General features: G+C 40.2%; 1 protein-coding gene across 2 annotated transcripts in view; it reads right to left on the bottom strand.

Moving 5' to 3' along the window:
• The window catches only part of LOC106562973 (fibrinogen C domain-containing protein 1), a 254,379-nt gene that overhangs the window by 4,583 nt on the left and 227,156 nt on the right, over nt 1-22,640 (bottom strand). For both annotated transcript variants that reach the window (XM_014128131.3, XM_014128128.3), the window contains one exon: nt 7,193-7,372. In XM_014128131.3, the coding sequence (XP_013983606.1) occupies nt 7,193-7,372 (180 nt within the window). The remainder of the gene's footprint in view (nt 1-7,192; nt 7,373-22,640) is intronic.

The following is a 22,640-nucleotide window of genomic DNA, read 5'->3' as shown; positions in this document are numbered from 1 at the left end:
ACCCACACAGTCAAATGAAATGGACAAGGGTGAACAGAGGAGAAATAGGGGATAGATTGGGAGACAAGAAAGGAGAAATAGATCATTAAGAGAGGTTGAGCGATAGAAGAGGCTTTAGAGAGAAATACAATTGATTCCAAATCTTCAGTGCTTTGATTTGTCTTTCCTGGCTAAACCAATGTCTTTCACCAGGGCCCTCTTACATCAGACAGTTCCAGAGCACCACTGCATTCCTAATTCATTTCCAAATGACTAAGGAACAATCAATCATTTCCATAAATGACGTGAGATCAGAGAGAGGCCTCCTCTCCTCTCTAAAGATCAGTCCTCATTACACATACCACAGGGTTACAACACTTTGTGGTTCATTTATCAAAGGGCTCTATACTGACCTTTTTATCCTTCTGCTTTTACCATCGCCTCCCTAACGATCCGATGAGCGCACAACTGTCACATCGTACACACACACACACACACACACACACACACACACACACACACACACACACACACACACACACACACACACACACACACACACACACACACACACACACACACACACCACACACACACACATACTTAAAAAGGAGCTTTGAAGCCTCAGCAGGATCTAAAAATACTCTGCGAGCATTTACAGAAACAGACTGAAGAGAGGTACACGGGACACTGCTAGCTATAGGCTACGGCTTTGAGCTGAATGTCACACTTGGGTGGTTGGCTATGGAACGCCATTTGGGTCTTTGCGTGTAAAATAAGATACAGGTCAAATAATGCTATTTGACACGTAAAATAAGCTTGTTGACCAATCAAGACCTGAATATGACTGCACATCAGATAATAATTTATCCTCTCAAGGGTAGGGTTGCAGTATTTTGACATCTGGATGAAAAGCGTGCCCGTAGTATACTGCCTGCTACTCAGGCCCAGAAGGTAGGATATGCATATTATTAGTAGATTTGGATAGAAAACACTCTGAAGTTTCTAAAGCTGTTTGAATGATGTCTGTGAGTATAACAGAACTCATATGGCAGGCAAAAACCTGAGAAAAAATCCAACCAGGAAGTGTGGAAATCTGAGGTTTGTAGTTTTTGAAGTGATTGCCTATCTAATACACAGTGTCTGTGGGGTCATTTTACACTTCCTAAGGCTTCCACTAGATGTCAACAGTCTTTAGAATGTTGTTTCATGCTTCTACTGTGAATGGGGAGAGAATAAGAGCATATGGAGTCAGATGACTGAGAAAATGACATGAACTCAATCGCGCTCACACCCATGAGAGTTAGGTGTGTTCCTTTTCATTTCTGAAGACAAAGGAATTGTCCAGTTGGAATATTATGGAAGATTTATGATAAAAACATCCTAAAGATTGATTCTATACATCGTTTGACATGTTTCTACAAACTGTAATATAACTTTTTTGACTTTTTGTCTGAACTTACTGCATTTGGATTACTCGACTGAACGCGCGAACAAATGGAGGTATTTGGACATAAAGATGAGCTTTATCGAACAAAACTAACATTTATTGTGGAACTGGGATTCCTGTGAGTGCATTCCGATGAAGATCATCAAAGGTAAGTGAATATTTATGTTATTTGTGACTTCTGTTGAATCCAAAATGACGGGTATCTGTATGGCTTGTTTTGATGTCTGAGTGCTGTACTCAGATTATTGCAAAGTTTGCTTTCGCCGTAAAGCTTTTTTGAAATCTGACACAGCGGTTGCATTGAGGAGAAGTTTATCTATAATTCTTTGAATGACAGTTGTATATTTTATCAACGTTTATGATGAGTATTTCTGTAAATTGATGTGTTCATTCACCGGAAGTTTTGGGAGGCAAAACATTTCAGAACATTACACGCCAATGTAAAATGGGGTTTTTGGATATAAATATGAACTTAATCGAGCAAAACATACATGTATTGTGTAACATGAAGTCCTATGAGTGCCATCTGATGAAGATCATCAAAGGTTAGTGATTAATTTTAGCTGTATTTCTGGTTTTTGTGACACCTCTCCTTGCTTGGAAAATGGCTGTGTGGTTTTTCTTGTCTAGGCGCTGTCCTAACATAATCTAATGTTATGCTTTCGCCTTAAAGCCTTTTTGAAATCAGACACTGTGGTTGGATTAACGAGAAGTGTATCTTTAAAATGGGATATAATAGTTGTATGTTTGAGAAATTTGAATTATGAGATTTTTGTTGTTTTGAATTTGGCGCCCTGCTATTTCACTGGCTGTTGGCTAGCGTCCCACATCCCCAGAGAGGTTTTAACACGTTCATATTTTTTTTACGTAGTTATTACACATTGATTACACCATTACTTGTATTTCATGTCACAGCATTCATCGATACGTATGCTATGATGCTGGCAAAGTTTTGTCTCGCGCATCTGCCGCTCCTTCACTTGAACACAGACATACTTCCCTAAGCTCTGGGACAGTGCTGGTCATAAAAAAAGCTAGCTAGCTGATGGATGCAAACAATGTTCTTCCCCAAAAACATAGCAAAACAACATAATCTGTTTCAGTAGCTATAGTTAGCTATACTAGTTAGCTATACTATCTAGCTAGGTGTCATAATCTAAAATACCCCACATTTATAAGACTGTTATTTGATTAATGATGGTCGGACCCACCTATGTGAAGCTAGACACAATAAGGGTTAGCCACAATGGTTGAATTTGCGGTTCACCTTCAAAATAAAAGTCTCTAATTGAAAGGGATGCAAACGAATGCAAATAGTGACATAATAGAATAGATCATGCTAAACGAGGTTGGAATGTTGTTATATAAATTCAACAAAAGACAATTAGTTAATTTTACAAACATCTGTTGAAATCACTCTGTGGATGCATTAGACTTTAGAATGGCATTGGGGGCATACTTATTTCACTTGGGTACTGAGCAGACTGATATCCCATTTCATTGATCCCAAGTCCTTAGGTAAGGTATTTTTCTTAAAACTGCATTGTTGGTTAAGGGCTTGTAAGTAAGCATTTCACTGTAAGGTCTACACCTGTTGTATTCAGTGCAAGTGACAAATACAATTTGATTTGATTTGAAGGCTGTACAGTGCAATATGAATGTCAATACGCACAATAGGCTGATTGGGGAGGTGATTTCCCACAGCCATGGTCCAGCAATAAGTGCTGCGATGCTAATATTTGTGTAAACTCTTCACAGTTGTGTTCTGTGGCTCTAACAGAGTAGACTGATACCCCAATGCTCCACATTCCAACACTCCAACCTTGTTTAACATTATCTAGTCTAAATATGGCATGATTGCACCAATTGTAACCATTTGCGTCACTTTCAAAGAGTGAGTTTTATTTTGAAGGCGAACCGCAAATTCCACTATTGTGGCTAGTCCATATTGTGGCTAGCTTCAGAACACATAACCCGGTACGTCAAACCTCACTAGCCAGATGAAGCTAGCTGGCTGCTTATAATGTTAGCTTTGGGCAACAGGGTTAAGTAGCTGCACAGCAAGTTATTTTCATAAACTGCAGTTCGATTTCAATAGGAGAACAACAAGTGGCTACCTAGCTAATATTTACTCACATCGGACCTAAATCGTTGCTAAGAATTTTGAAAATGACTGGAGTTTCTACTGGTCGTTGTTTTCAGGCTGGTTGCATTGGTGCTAGCTAGGATGGTACCAAGCTAAAGTTTGTAATAACATCTGCATCAAAGATATTTGCAAACATTTTTGATCCTGCTCTTATTTCACACAGACGTTTTCCCATTCGGTCGAACAAATAATGCCTTATTACCAATGCGGTATTGTAAACACAACGTGCAAATTCAGCACAAACAACATTCTATAATATAATTTTTGTTATTTGCCATGTCAAATTAAAAGCTTATTTGATTAGTCAAATAGTATTATTTGACGTGTACCTTTTTTGACACGCAAAGACCCAAACGGCGTTCCATAGTTGGCTTACTGTCAGTGGCACTACACATGGGGATGTTGAGTGATGTCATTCTGTCCCACAAAAATCAACGATTTCAAAGAATTATGTATTTTGTGTCTAAACTCTTCAGGCTTTTGATGAGCAAAATGATGTGTGGTTTATTTATCACTCTCCCTCATTTGTCAGTTTTTTTCCCTCTCTTTCCTTTGCTCCCTCTCTCAACCTTTCTGTAATTCTTCATGGTGTGTCTGTGACCAGCAGGGGATAGAGGGATGAGCGTTTTATAAAATAATGCCTCACAAAGTAAAGGAAAACACTCCTCTCCAGCGGTGAAGTGCTCTCTAGCATCTCATCAGGGCAACTAAATCCATTAATTGCCCAGGCAGGGTGTGGCCACATCACCACTCCACTCCCTCCAATTCCATTTTTCCACAGTAACTCGCAGCGCCACCAGTTCCGACTGGGCGCGTTTCAGCATTCACACAGAATTTTTTTTTTAAAAAGATAAAAACATATAACCCCAACCCAATGTGACAACGTGATAATGGTTGCCGGATAATATGAAACAATGGGAGAGAGAGAGGAACCAGGCTAGCAGCACTTAGCGTGTCATTTGCAGTCCACTCAGTGTAACCTTGTCTGGCTGAAGGGAAGTGGATGGGACAAGGTGGCTCCACTGAACACTGTTAGAGTCCAGCTGCTTCCAGACGCAATGACCACCTGTCCACTGAGAACAGAGGGGTATCCTACGATGCAAGCTAGATCTACTCAGGGTTTTCTAAAGCTAATCAGCTTCAGTTAGCTTCACATTCCAGCTCAGGCTTTATCCGTATTACGACGGTGAATATTGTTTGTCCACCTGCCGCTAACTCTAACAGGCTTGTAACTGCGTGTGCATGTCACACATGGCAAGTCGAACACGGAGCTCTTCATTGAGACATTTCTGAAACATCAATCTATAGGCGAGTCAGTGCCACATTTTCATTTGTGCCGGATTCAATGTGAAAGAAAAGTTATCTTGCAAATTCAGCAGGCTATTGTGTGAAATAAGCTTTTAGAAGTGGGATGGCAGGTAGCCTAGAGGTTAGAGCATTGGGACAGTAACCGAAAGTGTTACTGGATCGAATTCCTGAGCTGACAAGGTAAAAATCTGTCGTTCTACCCCTGAACAAGGCAGTTAACCCACTGTTTCCCGGTAGGCTGTCATTGTAAATAAGAATTTGTTCTTAACTGACTTGCCTTGTCAAATAAAGTTTAAATAAAAAAAGGTGCTGTATTTATTTTATTACTTATTGTTAATGCCATCTTTCGGGTGCTTATCAATGCACAAGTACCTTTTTTTTCCCACTCCTATGGATGCTGGGTAAAGTTTAAAATGTATTCTGTCATTACCATGTAACATAAAAAATATTTACTTTTGATAAATACAATATTTAATCAGTCGTCTTCCTCAAATGAAGGGGATGATGATGCAATCTTTGCAAGAGGAAGGGAATCTGATTTCATTGGTGCTCAACTCGTGGCTCAGTCATTTCAATCAGGGTAAGTGGAGTTAGCTGTGAGTTAGCCTGCACCGGAGAAGGTTAGCTCTGAAGGAGCCATAGAAATTTACCTGGCTAAAAGGTGAGCCACTTTCGTATGACCAATTATCATGAGTTGAACTCAGAGTTAACCAAAGTTACCTCGCTAACTCCTCAAACCTGCTTCGTAGGATACTCCTCAGATCAGAGAAAATGTGTGAGTGAGAGTGTGTGTGTGATAATAACAATAACAGTGGTACTAAGGGGGGAGAGGGTATGAGGGAGAGGCTAGTGTGCTGCAGTGGGATTCAAATGTCCAATAGGCATGTTGTCAGTCGAAGGTTAGTGGTATTGAGGTAGGAAGAGCGGATACAAGCATTACACTGTAAAACATTAGGGTTACTCAAGGGTTCTTTGGGAAGGGTGATGTTCTATGTGGAACCATAATGGCTCAAAGAACCATTTAAGCTCTTCAATGGTTCTTTACAGTTCACAAAATGGTTATTTGCTCTTTTAGTCATAATTTAATTGTCCAGTTTATCTAATGTGTTGTGTTATGCCATTACATATTATATCTGGCTATGGCCAGGGATGGTGTCTTGTGAAAGACTCACGTATGGCCTTGTGTCAATTGAAAACGGTTGACTAAATCAGTCAGTGGTTCTCAATTCTCTACTCAGTGACCCCCAGCTGTTCCAAAGGTAGCTTACTTGATTCAACTTGTCAATACAATAACAACACATATGGAGTTTTAACAATATAATATGGCTGACCAGAATAAAAAACCCGTATGGTTCTTCAAAATGATCTACAAAGAGCTTTTCAGAATGAGATGGATTCTTTATACAATCATTATTAAGAAAGGTTCTTTAAAAAACACAAAAAAGGGTTTCATGTAGCCCCAAAAATGGTTGTAACCATAGCACAACACTTTTTTTGGTGCTATATAGAACCTATGTTAATGGTCATTTATAGAGCATCAAAAAAGGTTCTATATAGCACCAAAAAGGGTTCTGTTATGGTTACAAGCCAAATAACCCCTGTCTGGTACTATTTATAACCATTATTTCTTTGTGTGTACAAGCCATTTACACAACACTCTCTCTTTCTGCAAAACCTGCTTGTGACAACACTCTCTCCCTCATCTCCTCTATAACCCACTCTTCCCATCCCTCCATCTCTCATCTGTCCCTCTTCTCTCTCTGTGTGCTCAGTTCTCAGTACTCCACTCCCAAAAGGTTCTTTAAATTGATTATTTGTTGTGACAGGCATCTGGCAGTGTTTTGTTTATGCTGCCGGTCAACCACAGTAATTAATTGGGTAGTAATTTATTCACGGTGACGGGATTGCGGCTGAGATGTGATGTTTGGGGAACAGATATACGCAGACGCATACGGTCTGTCCTTGTTTCTCTGTCCCTGTCTGTCCACGCTGTGGAGACCAAACCAAACACTTCGATCCCTCCTTCCCTCAGCACTTAACAATAAACTACTGCAGAGGACACAACGGTTTTTACTATAGATAGTCAATGCATTGTTGAGTTATACGTATTTGATGAGTAAACTGGGGCTTCTACATATGTGTTTAAGTGCGGCTTAACTTTGCTTTGGTTACTTCGGTGTCTCAGTCTATAACAACCCAATCTATAATTTGAATCAAACTTAAATGTAAAATGTTAATTGAAGATGAGAGTTCATTAGGTTGATACTTTATTAATTAACAAAGGGAACTGGTCATTCAGATATATGTACCTGCGTTTCCGGAGTAATCTCCAACGGTCAGTGGATATCCATCATCGTCAGGGTCCACAGAGAACAGGCCAACTCCAAACATCCCATACTGAGCGTAGGCTGTACTGTTGTCAAAGTCCTCCAGGTCAATCCTCAACTCATAGTTGCCCTGGATGGAGAGAGCATGGATCTGCTTCAACCCTGGAGAGAGAGAGAGGGAGAGAGAGAGAGAGAGAGAGAGAGCGAAAACAGACAAGTTGGGAAGGAGAGAGAATGAAGGACAAAGAAGGAGCAATAGGAAGGAAAGGAGAGAGTTAGAGTTGACCGATCAGAGCCACTCCCTGAGGGAGAGAGACCCCTTGTTGCCTTGAGACAACACCCACACCAAAGTAATTTCATTTCAGGAGCAGCATCCGCTTCGTACTGTGCCATGTGTCTTCAAGGAAAACAAGAACACACTTAACGTCCCTGCCCACCAGTCAGTTCCCAGAAGTCAACCTGCTACACTAAGTGAGAGGTCCCCTCAGAGCAGCAGGTTGCTCTGTCTGGATGCTTTAACCCATGGTCTGTCACATAACATAAAAAACAGCACTGCTCTCACTCCCGAGTCCTCACAAAGCACACACTCTGATGGACACATTCACGAACGTGAGCACGCACTCATGCACACACACACACACACATTTGTTTTATTATCCTTTTGGTGACCAAATAATTGATTCCCATTCTAAATCCGATTTTTCCTAACCGTAAACCTAACCCTTAACCTATCCCTAATCTTAACCCCACACCCCTAACCCTAAATCCTAACCTTAAACCTAATCCTAATTGTAACCCAGCCCTAAACCTAACCCCTAAACCTGAAAAAGCGTTTTTGCTTTTGGAGACAGGCGAAATGTGACTGACCGCCTCCATTTGGACATATGAAGCTACATTTTTAAATTATGTTTTTTTTACATTGGATAAAAGTAAAGACTCAGAGCTACAGCATTCTATATCATACACTGCATTTGAGGAACAATGGGAAAGCAATTCTGCTTTGAAAGTTGATAAACTTGTAACCCCACTTTTGAGAAAATGGCTCTTGAAGTTTTTTATTACACCTACTGGAGAGCTCTTCTTAGTCTACACTCATTAAGAATTGTTCACACCCTCTTAAGCCTTAGCCCCACCCATCTCTTTAAGGATTCACATGTGGCCATGTGCTAAACAGAGTGAGTAGTGTAGTAATAATTTCAAGACTAAAAGTGGTAAAAGTAGTAGCCTACAATAAGCCTATATCCTAATATGACTTTGGTGCAGGTTATGTTGTTCTTCACATTACCGTCTCTGCTAAACACACTATATCAAATAAAATCTAAGTTTATTTGTCACATGCACAGCATACAGAAGGTGTAAACGGTACAATGAAATGGGTAATTGCATATTTCCATAGTAGCAATATCAAAAATAAAAAATGTCAATATAAAAAAAAGAACAAAAAGTGTCAATGCCAGTAGAGAAAGAACAAAATAATATAGAGTATGTACAAGAATAATATCAATAACAATATCAGTGCTAGATGAGGTAGTTATGTGCGTACAATCAGGGGTAAAGTGGCTGGGCATCAGGATAAAAAATGAATAGCAGCAGCAACATATGGCATGTGTGTGTTAGGAGTGAGTCATGTGAATGTGCATAGAGGCACTGCAGAAAGCCCGGATGACTGGGAACTCGCCCCCATTGATGAACTGGTCCGTCCACACCACGCATGAACAAAGGAATCTATATGAGCCTGTTTCTGTCCTGCCCTTAACTTTGGTGCAGGGCATGTGATATCCATGGTATCTTCGTTGTAAAAGTCCCTGATCTTCTCAAAAAGATACGCATGTCTAGTTGTGTCCAGTCCAAGTGGTGCTTGTACAGGCAGACCATCTATGGGAGGAAGGACGTCAGCGTTGCGCAGCAGCTGAAACCTGGTCCAGACTGAGTCTGAATGCTCCTTGGTGACAACAACACCAGACTCCAGAGCATCGAAGCTGTAAAACAGGAAAATAGACCAAAAAATAAAGACCTTAAATAAAATCAATTCACCTCCCAAGTTTAGATTAGAATAATAACCTTATACAATGCAATGAAAATGATATTCACCTGAAGTGCTGGTACTGCTTGATCTGTGGCAATGGCCTGAAGTATTTGTGTCAGGTGTTGTTGCCAGCCATAGCTTTCCACCAGCACCATACCATCCTCCAGTCTCCTTGTATGACTGGTGGAGGAGAGTCAGGCAGGTTCTACTGATGCTGAAAGACAAATTCCAGATTCAAATATTTTATTATACAACAGATGGCCGCAATCACCTCCAACTTGATGGGTCATGTAATCATCTGGCGAAGGGGAGTCTTTTATTTAGACATGTAGCTAGCTAAACAATGAACCATAATCCCAACCCATAGAGTGCTAGCAATACCAACCGATTGTCATAGCTAGCTAAAGTTAACCAACTAGGTTCAATGTTAGTTAGCTAGCTAACATTAGGCTATAACTGGCAATGGAAATGGCATTCTGAGATAATATTACTACACAGATCGTACACATGATGTTAGCTAGCGAGCCTGACAGCTAACATTAGCTAGCTAGCTAACAATATGCTATAACTTGGGGTCTTTTGTCTAGACATGCAGCTAGCTAGCTAACTAAGGAATTAACCATAATCCAAATCCATAGAGTACTAGCAATACAAACCGATTGTCATAGCAAGCTAAAGCTAACCAAATAGGTTCAATGTTAGCTAGTTAGCTAGCTAACATTAGGCTATAACTAGCAATGCAAATGGCTTTCTGAGATAATATTACTACACAGAAAATGTAGCTAGACTCTTACCCGTATACATGGATGAACGCTTCACAGAAGACTGCAACCCCTTTTGTTAAATAAGACGTCTTGTGTCATTTCCATTTTGTTTGTACAGCTTGAATGGCCCGTTGTGTCAAGTCACTCTGGTTCACACTGACCATGTGCAAAGCCATACCAATCATCAGATCTTTCTACCTCTCTGTCACGGATGCCATGGTTGCCCTCAGTTTGAAGATGTAATACGGAGACAGGTGTTTTATACAACAGCCTTCTGTGTTCTCTTATCGACTCCCTCTGCATAGTCAATTAAATGACAGAATTGTATGAATCTCCTTATCATACTCTGCTTCCACCAGGCATTCCACTGATTTCAAAACTTGGTCAACTTCATGATCGCCATTTCTTCCCCATCACTGTAATCAAAAGACTCTACAATGTCTGGTTCAATGACAATGTGTTTACCTAAATCAGGGATTTCCTTAACGTCTGATTAATTTTTAGAGTCAGAGAGAGTCAGCATGGCACGATCGTCCTCCAGAAAGTAGTCCATCACAATTGTTTCCTACTAACCTTTGTCGATAACGCTTAATAAATTCAGGGCAACAATGTTATTGAGAGCAGTAGCAACACATTTGCTGTTCTCCATTGCTAACGTTATATATACATATACATATATATATTAAAAAAACAGCAGGCAAGAGTGTGCAAGCGGCATTGAAACCTGTGTGCACCTACGTTGTAAAATTGAATTCATAGGCTAGGTTGTAGCAACCTCATGATGGGTATAGGGAACATTTGAGTATCATGCAGTAGCCTAAACCTATCTGTGTTACATTGAACTGGGGGAATGGAATATGAATGAGAGTCATCCAATATGCTGTAATAGAAATAAAGTCATGCTCATTAAATGGCACTGACCGCCACTGCTACACATAACGAGCAGCTAATTTTATAGACAGAAGATGGTACACGGCAGACCAATCCGAACTCATCTCTCTGTATTTCCAGCCTATTCATTATCACAGCCAATCATGGCTAGCGGGGAAGGTTCCTGGCTTTTTCCATGGCTAAACCAACTACGCTTGTAATTTAACAATTGTATTCGTATTTGCAGATGGCATTCACGTTTGTATTAAGGCACATGAAAGTTCACATGTTCCAGAAGGCCAAAAAACGCATTTAGATATATATATTTTTTGCTAATATAATTCACATGCCTCTCATATGAAGTAGTGACGTGCAACATATGCCTAGTTTCCTGAAACAAGTCACAAATGTTTTGTGTGTGTGAATGGACACGCCCCAGTCACTGAGTTTGGAAGCTCCCATGACAGGATCTCAATACGAAAGACTCATCTTGTCCCGATCATACAATCTTCAGCTGGCTATGGGTCAATTTCACTCCATTCCAACTCTGTAGTCAAGTTTGAAAACTCAATATTTCAAAATAAACAAACCCAGTGATTGACATTACAGGCTGTGAAGTGACTCACTCAGTGAGTCTGTTTCAGTTCAGGCATGTCATGGCTGTCTCACAATGAACTCTAATTAAGAGAGTGTGAGAGTGAAACAGAGTGCGAGAGCGACAAAGACAGAGCGAGGGCGTTGCCATTCCTCCTTCCACACATCCTTGCCCCCTCCTGTGCCTTGGTTTCCCGTGGTGTGTAGACTGATGGTGCTTCCAGGCCAGACCTCTGCACTCCTGAGATCAAAGAGACTGACAGACAGAGCAGAACAGGAACACGCCTCCCTCCTGACCAAACTGGGTTCTCCAGTCACTCTGAGCTGTTTCAGTGAAAAGCACACTGCATTACAGCGACGATAGACACATAGTGGGGGACTGCAGCTTAGTACATACCAGCCTCTAGCTTTGGTGTTCAAAACACATTCTACGGTTACGGGTGTTTTCTTAGGATGAAAAGATATTTGAAAGAGAAATAATGAAAGTAAAGCTTGATTTTCCGCAGCCTGTGTAGCTTCAAACCGATGTTGTGTCTTGAGATTTCACGGATCCGATATGATTACTTAACTGTATGCAATGGGAACAGCCTCTGATAGTTTAAAGTCACAGTGAAGATATGCAATAATGCTTATATTATATACTGTAGCAGTGCAGAAACAATATAAGATATCCTAAATAAGCAAGAGAACAGCTGTTCACAACTGTGGTGCTTGGTTGACATTTCAAGCAGCAACAGGTGTCAATGTAACCTGGTTCCAGATCTGTTTGTGATGTTTTGCCATATACTTGTCACTCATTGTCAAGTCAAAACACACTGTAAATGTAATCCTGTAATTTTTACAGTAAATAACTGTAGATTTATAGGACCTTTACTATAACACAATTTACAGAATATTACTGGAACAGTACAAGATGCTGTATTCTTAGAATTTATAGTGCATTGCTGGAAGCACAGTGGTTAGTAAACTGTTGCAGATGTACAGTGCATGTACTTACATGTACTTGATATATACACACTGAACAAAAATATAAACAAAACATGTAACAATTTCAAAGATTTTACTAAGTTACAGTTCAGAAATCAGTCAATTTAAATAAATGAATCATGCCCTAATCTATGGATTTCACATGACTGGGAATACAGATATGCATCTGTTGGTAACAGATAGCTTTAAAAATAGATAGAGGCATAGATCAGAAAAACAGTCAGTATCTGATGTGACCACCATTTGCCTCATGCAGCGTGACAGATCTCCTTCACATAGAGTTGATCAGGCTGTTGATTGTGAGAGCATCCAAAACATGCTCAATGGGTGACATGTCTGTTGAGCATGCAGGCCATTTTCAGCTTCCAGGAATTGTGTACAGATCCTTGCGACAAAGGGCCATGCATTATCATGCTGAAACAAGAGGTGATGGCGGTAGATGAAAGACACGACAATGGGCCTCAGGATCGAGTCACGGTATCTCTGTGCATTCAAATTGCCATCAATAGAATGCAATTGTGTTTGTAGTTCGTAGTTTATGCCTGCCCATGCCATAACCCCACCACCACTATGGGGCACTTTGTACACAATGTGGAAATCTGCAAACATTAAATTCTCTGGGTACAGCTCTGGTGGACATTCCTGCAGTCAGAATGCATACAATTCACAGAGCCTATTTTGTAACAGTTTAATTAGATTAGAAGTATTCAGTATTTTCTAACACAAATATATATTTGGAAATACCCCACTTAAGTACAACATTCTCAGTAATGGTAATATAATCTTGTACTTGTTATGACTGTGGTATATTCTTGTTTACCTTAGTTTAATACACTGAATGTAAGTCGCTCTGGATAAGAGCATCTGCTAAATGACCAAAATGTAAAATTGCACACTTGCGAAGCATTTAGCAGCTCTTATCCAGAGTGACTAACAGTCAGCTAATTAAACTAAGGTTGATAAAAAAAACACATATTACAGTCGTCTCAAGTAAAACGTTTATGTAACCGTTACTGGGAATGTTGTTGAAGTTAAAGATAGATTGGTCTTCATCGTGTCCTGTATCTGTATTACGATGCACTATGTGAACGAAAGTATGTGGAAGCATGCTTTTTGAACATCTCATTCTGAAGTCATGGGCATTAATATGGAGTTGGTCCCCCCTTTTCTGCCATGACAATCTCCACTCCTCTGGGAAAGATTTCCACTAGATGTTCCAAATTGCTGTGGGGACTTGCTTCCTTTTCAGCTGCAAGAGCATTAGTGAGGTTGGGCACTGATGTTGGGATAATAGGCCTGGCTTGCAGTCGGTGTTCCAATTCATCCCAAAGGTGTTTGATGGGGTTGAGGTCGGGGCTCTTTGCAGGCCGGTCAAGTTCTTCCACACCGATCTCGACAAACCATTTCTCTTTGTGCACAGGGGCATTCCCCAAACTGTAACCACAAAGTTGAAAGCGCAGAATCGTCTAGAATGTCATTGTATGCTGTAGCGGTAAGATTTCCCTTCAATGGAACTAAAGGGCCTAGACAAAACCATGAAAAACAGCCCAGACCATTATTTCTCCTCCACCACACTTTACAGTTGGCACTATGCATTCGGACAGGTAGCATTCTTCTGGCATCAGCTGAACCCAGATTCGTCCGTTGGACTGCCAGATGGGTGATTCATCACTCCAGAGAACGTGTTTCCACTGCTCCAGAGTCCATTGGTGGCGAGCTTTACACCACTTCAGCCGACGCTTGACATTACACATGGTGATCTTAGGCTTGTGTGTGGCTGCTCGGCCATGGAAACCCATTCATGAAACATTTATGAAACTCCCGATGAACAGTTCTTGTGCTGACGGTGCTTCCAGGGGCAGTTTGGAACTTGGTAGTGAGTGTTGCAACAGAGAATGATTTTTACACGCTACGCACTTCAGCACTCGGCGGTCCCATTCTGTGAGCTTGTGTGGCCTACCACTTTGCGACTGAGCTGTTGTTGCTCCTAGAAATCTTCACTTCACAATAACAGCACCTACAATTGACTGGGGCAGCTCTAGCAGGGCAAAAAGTTTGACAAACTGACTTGTTGAAAAGGTGGCATCCTATGACGGTGCCACATTGAAAGTCAGTCAGCTCTTCAGTAAGGCCATTCTACTGCTAATGCTTTCCTATGGGCATTGAATGGCTGTGTGCTCAATTTTAATACACCTGTCAGCAACAGGTTTGGCTGAAATAGCCAAATCCACTTATTTGAAGGGGTGTCCACATATTTTAGTATATATAGTGTACCTTTTGAATGTATATTTTCCTGATCTCTGGCTAGTACAAATTGGTACTGTAATATTAACAGTAACTTGCCACCAACTTCCTGTAAGTTACTGGAAAATGCAAAGCAATGACCGTACACAGTACAAAAAGTTAATGCTACTGTAATCATGTTGGTATTTTACTGTACATGCGATTAGTGCAAGCAGGTTGGCTGTTAGGTATTTGATATTACAGAATGTTTGTGAACATGTGTAGTTTTATATCACTTGCTCGTCTACAGACCTAAAAAAATGTTACCAACTGGCTGTGATTGTAGGTCTAAACCAATCAAAGGATGTGGTTTAACTCTAATCTACCCCTATATACGTACATTCAATTGTTAGGGAAATACTACCATATATCAGTTCAATTGGTACAGCATTCTCACTAACGTGTCAAACAATTATACATTAGCCACTTACAACGCACATCTCAAAATATGTTAACTTCTTATGGATGGTGGCAATATTGAGTCGCTTGGAAGACTGACGTGCCCAGAGTAAACTGCCTCCTACTCACTCCCATAAACTAAGATATGCATATTATTAGTAGATTTGGATAGAAAACACTCTGAAGTTTCTAAAACTGTTTGAATGATGTCTGTGAGTATAACAGAACTCATATGGCAGGCAAAAACCTGAGAACAAATCCAACCAGGAAGTGATTTTTAGTTCTTCTATCTAATCCCTGTTCAAACTACAGTGTCTGCGGGGTCATTAGAAACTTGTTTCATGCGTCTCCTGTTACTGGGCAGAAAATAGGAGCTCAGTCTATCAGTGGACTGCCTGGGACCAGTGAGTTGTTTACTGCGCAGGCACATTTGGCGCGCCGCTCATTCTTTTTCTTCTGTAATGAATACGCTATTGTCCGGTTGGAATATTATCAACGTTTTAGGTTAAAAAGACCCTAAGGATTGATTGTAAACATCGTTTGACATGTTTCTACGAACGGTAATGGAACTATTTGACTTTTTGTCTCTTATTTTATGCTCACGCGTTATGCCTTTGGATAGTGATCTGTACGCATGAACAAAACTGAGGTATTTGGACATAAATATGGAGTATTTCGAACAAAAAGAACATTTCTTGTGGAAGTAGGAGTCCTTGTAGTGCATTCCGACCAAGATCAGCAAAGGTAAGGGAATATTTATAATACTAATTCTGAGTTTAGTTGACTCCAGAACTTTGCTGGTATCTGTATAGCTTGCTTTGATGGTTGAGCTATTTTAATCTCTGGGCGGGCTCCATCCCGTATGTCCACAACAAATGTATTTTCGTTAGAAAAAGTTAATCCTTTACGTCCCAATAGCTTGTTCTTGTTAGAGCGTTCTGAAGGCTGCTCCAAAAGTTCCGTCGGCCGCGGGACTCCTCTTTCAATAAAATGCATTTTTTTTTAATTTAGGTTCGTTCAAACATGTCAAACGTTGTATAACATAAATCTTTAGGGCCTTTTTCAACCAGAGCTCCAATAAGATTCAAGGGGGACGATTGCATTGTCTTTCTAAACGTTTCGAAAGGGGAGGGTAGCCAGGGGCACCGGCGTCATAATGGTGATGGCCCTCCTCATCTGTCAGTTTTCACAGTAGGAGACTCAAACCACTTTGTAAAGACTGGGGACATCTAGTGGAAGCAATAGGAAGTGCTCAATGAACCATTGCTCACGGTGTGATTTATAGGCAAAGTGATGAAGTTGAGTCCGCAATTCAGACTTCCACATCCTGTTACGATCGGTCTCGGGGTTTTGACTGCCATATGAGTTCTGTTATACTCACAGACACCATTCAAACAGTTTTAGAAACTTTAGGGTGTTTTCTATCCCCAAGTATTAATTATATGCATATCCTAGCTTCTGAGTTTGAGTAGGAGGCCGTTTAAAATGGGCACATATTTTTTTCAAAAATCGCTGTAGCGCCCCCTATCCTAGGCGACCATCAAGAGGTTAAAATCTGACACAGCGGTTGCATTAAGGAGTAGTATATCTATAATTCTTTCAATAACTGTTGTAAAGTTTATCAATGTTTATCAATGTTTATGATGAGTATTTTTGTAAATTGATGTGCTCATTCACCAGCGGTTTTGGTGGGAATACATTTTCTGAACAACACGCGCCAATGTAAAATGGGGTTTATGGATATAAATATGAACTTTATCGAACAAAACATACATGTATTTTGTAACATTGAGTCCTGGGAGTGTCATCTGATGAAGATCATCAAAGGTTAATAATTAATCTTAGCTGACTTTCTGGTTTTTGTGATGCCTCTGCTAGCTTGGAAAATGGCTGTGTGGTTTTTCTTGTTTAGGTGCTGTCCTAACATAATCTAATGTTTTGTTTTCGCCATAATGCCTTTTTGAAATCGGACACTGTGGTTAGATTAAGGAGAATCTAATCTTTAAAATGGTGTATAATACTTGTATGTTTGAGAAATTTTAATTATGAGATTTTTGTTGTTTTGAATTTGCCGCCGTGCACTTTCACTGGCTGTCGTCATATCGATCCCACTAACGGGATTCAAGCCATCAGAATTTTTAATGAGCCAGCAATTCTTTCCAATTCCACAACCCTTTCCCACAATGCACCATAATTCACAGTATGCTGCTTTAAAACAGGTAATACAGTGCTTTAACAATTTGTTACAGTGCATGTTTGGCTTAACTATTCCATAAGTAGCAAGAAAGCAGTGAAGACTGGCACCAAGGGTAACAGGAGCCAATGGTATTTCTCAGACACACCACATCAGAAATAAAGTTCAACACTCTCTCTTCCTTTGCAAAACCCACCAAACTTAACGTCTAGTGGCTCAGTCTTATTTGAATTCACTGCTAATCCTCCAGCTCTGTCAGTCTCAGTGTGCTCTGACAGAGAGGGCTGATGAGGGCTAAAGAAAAGGCCTAATTTGAGAGCAAACCCTGGTGAAAAAGCCCCATTACCATTCAGTTATGTTGACTCCCAGGAAGTGTCCCAAATGGCACTCTATTTTCTACATAGTGCACACCTTTTGAACAGGACCCATCGTGCTCTTGTCAACTGTAGTACACTTTTTAGTGAATAGGGTGCAGTTTGGGACACACTCCCAGTATGGGGCTGGGTAGAGGAGCTGCTTAGATTTGGTTGTCTCACTCAACAGGAGGTGGATCTTCCAGGCTTTGAGTTTCTCAGAGCATCAGCAGATTCTAGGGTGCTTCTCACTCGTTCTGTTCGCAGACTTCAAGCAAACACTTTTACACATTACACTCCTGCAAGCCCGCATGCATGCGCACACTTACGTACACACACGAGCATGCAGCAGCAGCTTATACCAGTGTGAGAATTAATGCCACACCTTATCGCTCAGACAGACAGTGGCAGTTCTCTCGACAGAGTTTTAACTTTAAAATGTAAAAATAACGGCTGTGTTTGTTCTCTTCTTCAGAAAGAGATTTAGAAATAAACCAGCAGATGCGACACAGCTCTATTTAAAGAACACCGGCTTCCATCTGAATTCACTCACACACACACACACACACACACACACACACACACACACACACACACACACACACCACACACACACACACACACACCACACACACACACACACTTCACATTTACATAGCTTTAATTCACTATCTAATTGAAGCCCTGGAGATTCTCTCCCAGACTCTAACTGAGAATAATTAAACAGAGAGTGCGTCCCAAATGGCACCCTATTGCCTATATAGTGCACTATGGCTCTAATCAAAAGCTGTGCACTATGTAGGAAAAAAGGGTACCATTTGGCACGCAGGCAGATAGAGACGTTACCTAAACAACAGAAACTTTCATTGTCTTCTTTGGTTCAAACTTAAATGCTCAGGTGTGGTATTCCTAACCAGCCACATTAATTAAATGCTAATGTAGAGTTATTTAAACTGCTTCTGCTTCTCAGAAATTAGGATTTTTTTAGGCATTTTGCTGGTGAATTATCATACTGATTGCTCTGTTAGGGGAACGGCATCTCTCTATTTCTTGCTAATTTCCCTTTCAGTCACAGTTTAATGAGGAGAAAACTCTCTCCCCTGTGTCGGCAAGGTGAAGAACAGAATTGAATTACACTTTTATAAAGAAGTCATTAGGAATGGATAAGGTGTGTTAAATTTGTATTTTCTGTGATGTTTCATATTGACGTCCGCTCCCTTAAAAGTAGTGCACTACATAGGTAACAAGGTGCCATATGGGATGCAACCATAGAAATATGTATTCTGTCCTCTTTTATAACATGCAAATCCCATCAGTTTGATTCTGTAATTTATAATAGGACTGATTATAAAATATACAGATTTTATTTGGTTTCTTGGTCTGCTATTAATCTTGGAATTACAGAACGTTCTACTGTGTTGAGTTGACTATACTAATAAATTGCTGTACATTTACAGCAAATTTACAGTAACCTACTGTCTACTCTGCTGCCAGTAATTTTTTACAGTGTATGTTTTGTGACTACCGTGGACTGTATTACTACAGTGTAGTACTGTGTTACGACTATATTACTACTATGTATCTACTACTGTGTGCCTACTGATTGTCTGACTAGGAATGTGTGTAAACAACCACTAGTGTGCACATCATCACCCTTCAAGTACCAGCAGGGCTTAACTCCAGTGTATCAAATACAGACAGCATTATGAAATTACAATAGTTGGTCACAAGATCAATTAAAAAAACACTCCACAAGGGCACCGATCCTAAATGTCCTTCACAGACATAACATGTCACTGACAACAATGCCACCTTTTCAGTGGGAATTATTTCCACTGTAATTGGTATTGTGTACAATTCCAGTCAGTGGGCATGTGGCATTGATTGCATTGTAATTAAACAGTCCATTCATGCAGCACAAGGTTGCCAAAACACTGCTGAACTCCCCTAAGAGAACCAACAGTATTGGTCAGTTACATTTCTACTTATACTGCTAATTGCAAGGTTTTTGAAGATACATTATGTGTAGTGTAGGCCTACCCTTAAGTGAAAAACCTCATGAATTTCACGTGAACACATCTGACCACATCATCTCGTGTGCTCCCATAAAATGCCATTTAGAATATTTTACTTTGAAAGGCATCATTTACATTAATTAAATTAAACAGTAAATGTACCTGCAGAGCTTTTGTCTAGTTCCCAGTTTATTCCAGGGTTGTCCTGGAAGGTCAGTCAATCTGGAAAATTGTAGCCGCAAAAACCATCAAGCGCTATGATGAAACTGGCTCTCATGAGGACAGCCACAGGAAAGGAAGACCCAGAGTTACCTCTGCTGCAGAGGATAAGTTCAATACAGTTACCAGCCCAAATAAATGCCTCACAGAGTTCAAGTAACAGACACATCTCAACATCAACTGAGGAGATAGTGTGAGATAGGCCTTCATGGTCCAATTGCTGCAAATAAACCACTACTAAAGTACACCAATAAGAAGAAGAGACTTGCTTGGGCCAAGAAACACGAACAATGGACATTAGACTGGTGGAAATCTGTCCTTTGGTCTGATGAGTCCAAATTTGACATTTTTGGCTCCAACCGCCGTGACTTTGTGAGACGCAGAGTAGGTGAATGGATGATCTCGACATGTGTGGTTCCCACCATGAAGCATGGAGGAGGAGGTGTGATGGTGTGGGGATGCTTTGTTGGTGACACTGTCAGTGATTTCTTTAGAATTCAAGGCACACTTAACTTCTTATGGATGTTGGCAGTATTGAGTAGTTTGGATGACTGACGTGCCCAGAGTAAACTGCCTGCTACTCATTCCCAGAAGCTATGATACGCATATTATTAGTAGATTTGGATAGAAAACACTCTGAAGTTTCTAAAACTGTTTGATTGATGTCTGTGAGTATAACAGAACTCATATGGCAGGCAAAAACCTGAGAAAAAAATCCAACCAGGAAGTGGTTTGTTGTTTTTCAAGTGATTGCCTATGCAAACTACAGTGTATGTGGGGTCATTTTGCACTTCCTAAGGCTTCCACTAGATGTCAACAGTCTTTAGAACCTTTTTTGAGGCTTCTACTGTGAAGTGGGGGAGAATAAGAGCTCATTGAGTGAGAGGACTGCCAGCAGGGCATGAGCCTCAGCCATGCGCACTCACGTGAGAGGTAGCTCAGTTCCATGGCATTTCTGAGGACAAAGAATTTCTCTGGTTGAAACTTTATTGCAGATTTATGATAAAAACATCCTAAAGATTCATTCTATACATCGTTTGACATGTTTCTACGAACTGTAATGGAATTCTTTGAGTTTTCGTCTGACCTGCGCGTCGTGAATTTGGATTTGTGAACTGAAGGCGCGAACAAAAAGGAGGTATTTGGACATAAAGGATGGACTTTATCGAACAAAACAAACATTTATTGTAGAACTGGGATTCCTGGGAGTGCATTCTGATGAAGATCATCAAAGGTAAGTGAATATTTATAATGCTATTTCTGACTATTGTTGACTCCAACATGGCGGATATATTGTATGGCATGTTTCTGTGTCTGAGCGCCTCAGATTATTGCATGGTGTGCTTTTTTGGTAAAGCTTTTTTTAAATCTGACACAGCGGTTGCATTAAGGAGAAGTTTATCTAAAGTTCCATGCATAACACTTGTATTTTCATCAACATTTATCATGAGTATTTCTGTAAATTGATGTGGCTCTCTGCACAATCACCGGCAGTTTTGGAGGCAAAACATTACTGAACATAACGCGCCAATGTAAACTGAGATTTTTGGATATAAATATGAACTTTATCGAACAAAACATACATGTATTGTGTAACATGAAGTCCTATGAGTGTCATCTGATGAAGATCATCAAAGGTTAGTGATTCATTTTATCTCTATTTCTGCTTTTTGTGACCCCTCTCGTTGGCTGGAAAATGGCTGTGTTTTTTTGCGTATAGGCGCTGACCTAACATAATCATATGGTTTGCTTTCGCCGTAAAGCCTTTTTGAAATCAGACACTGTGGCTGGATTAACAAGAAGTAAAGCTTTAAAATGGTGTATAATACTTGTATGTTGTTTTGAATTTGGCGCCCTGCACTTTCACTGGCTGTTGTCATATAGATCCCGCTAACGGGATTCCAGCCATAAGAAGTTTTAACCAGCATGCATTGGTGTTAAAGTCACTGTCGAGTTGCAAGTCCTCAAATTTTTGATTTGAGTCTCACGATATAATCCACCCACCTGACAGGTGTTACATATCAAGAAGATGATTAAACAGCGTGATCATTACAAACAGGTGCACCTTGTGCTGGGGACAATAAAAGGCCACTCTAAAATGTGTGGTTTTCTCACACAAACACTTTACATGTTGTGTTTATTTTTTTGTTCAGTGACTTGACAGTTATTTATTTAACCAAAACATTCATATGAATCAGCTGCTGCTGTAAACTGCACAACAACCTTTCCACGTGAATGGCCCTCCAACTGGTAATTACTAGTGGGAAATGCGTCTATCATCCCTGAGCTCCTACTTCTCCCACATGTTGACCTCTGACATCACCTACCAAGGAAATGACCTCGATAACAGCATTTTTCGGCGGGTAAATTTAACAACAAATGTATATTTATAAAAATAAATCAATTAATATGGTTTTTGAACTCCATAATTTGTTTACAAGCATGATAGCTTGTATGTTTAGCTTATGGTTGACGCATCGTATTGGCCACTAGCGAACTGGCATTTCCAAGGAAATTCATACCATATGAATGCATCCAAATGGTGTCTACGACTTGACTACTGGTAAATTCCCACCTCCCTCATTGTTACGAACGCAGCTTTCTATTTAATTTATTGGGTAAAAAATGTACCATTAAACTAGATTATCCACACATGTAATCTAAACAGTAGTACCATGTGAGTTCCTATCTACAAATAGTACCATGTGAGTTCCTATGTGTACCTC

Source organism: Salmo salar, chromosome 11 (assembly GCF_965601325.2).
Source record: "Salmo salar chromosome 11, fSalSal1, whole genome shotgun sequence".
In the NCBI taxonomy this organism is placed as follows: Eukaryota; Metazoa; Chordata; class Actinopteri; order Salmoniformes; family Salmonidae; genus Salmo; species Salmo salar.
Note: the sequence above shows the minus strand (reverse complement) of the source record. Positions and strands in the feature narration are given on the sequence as shown.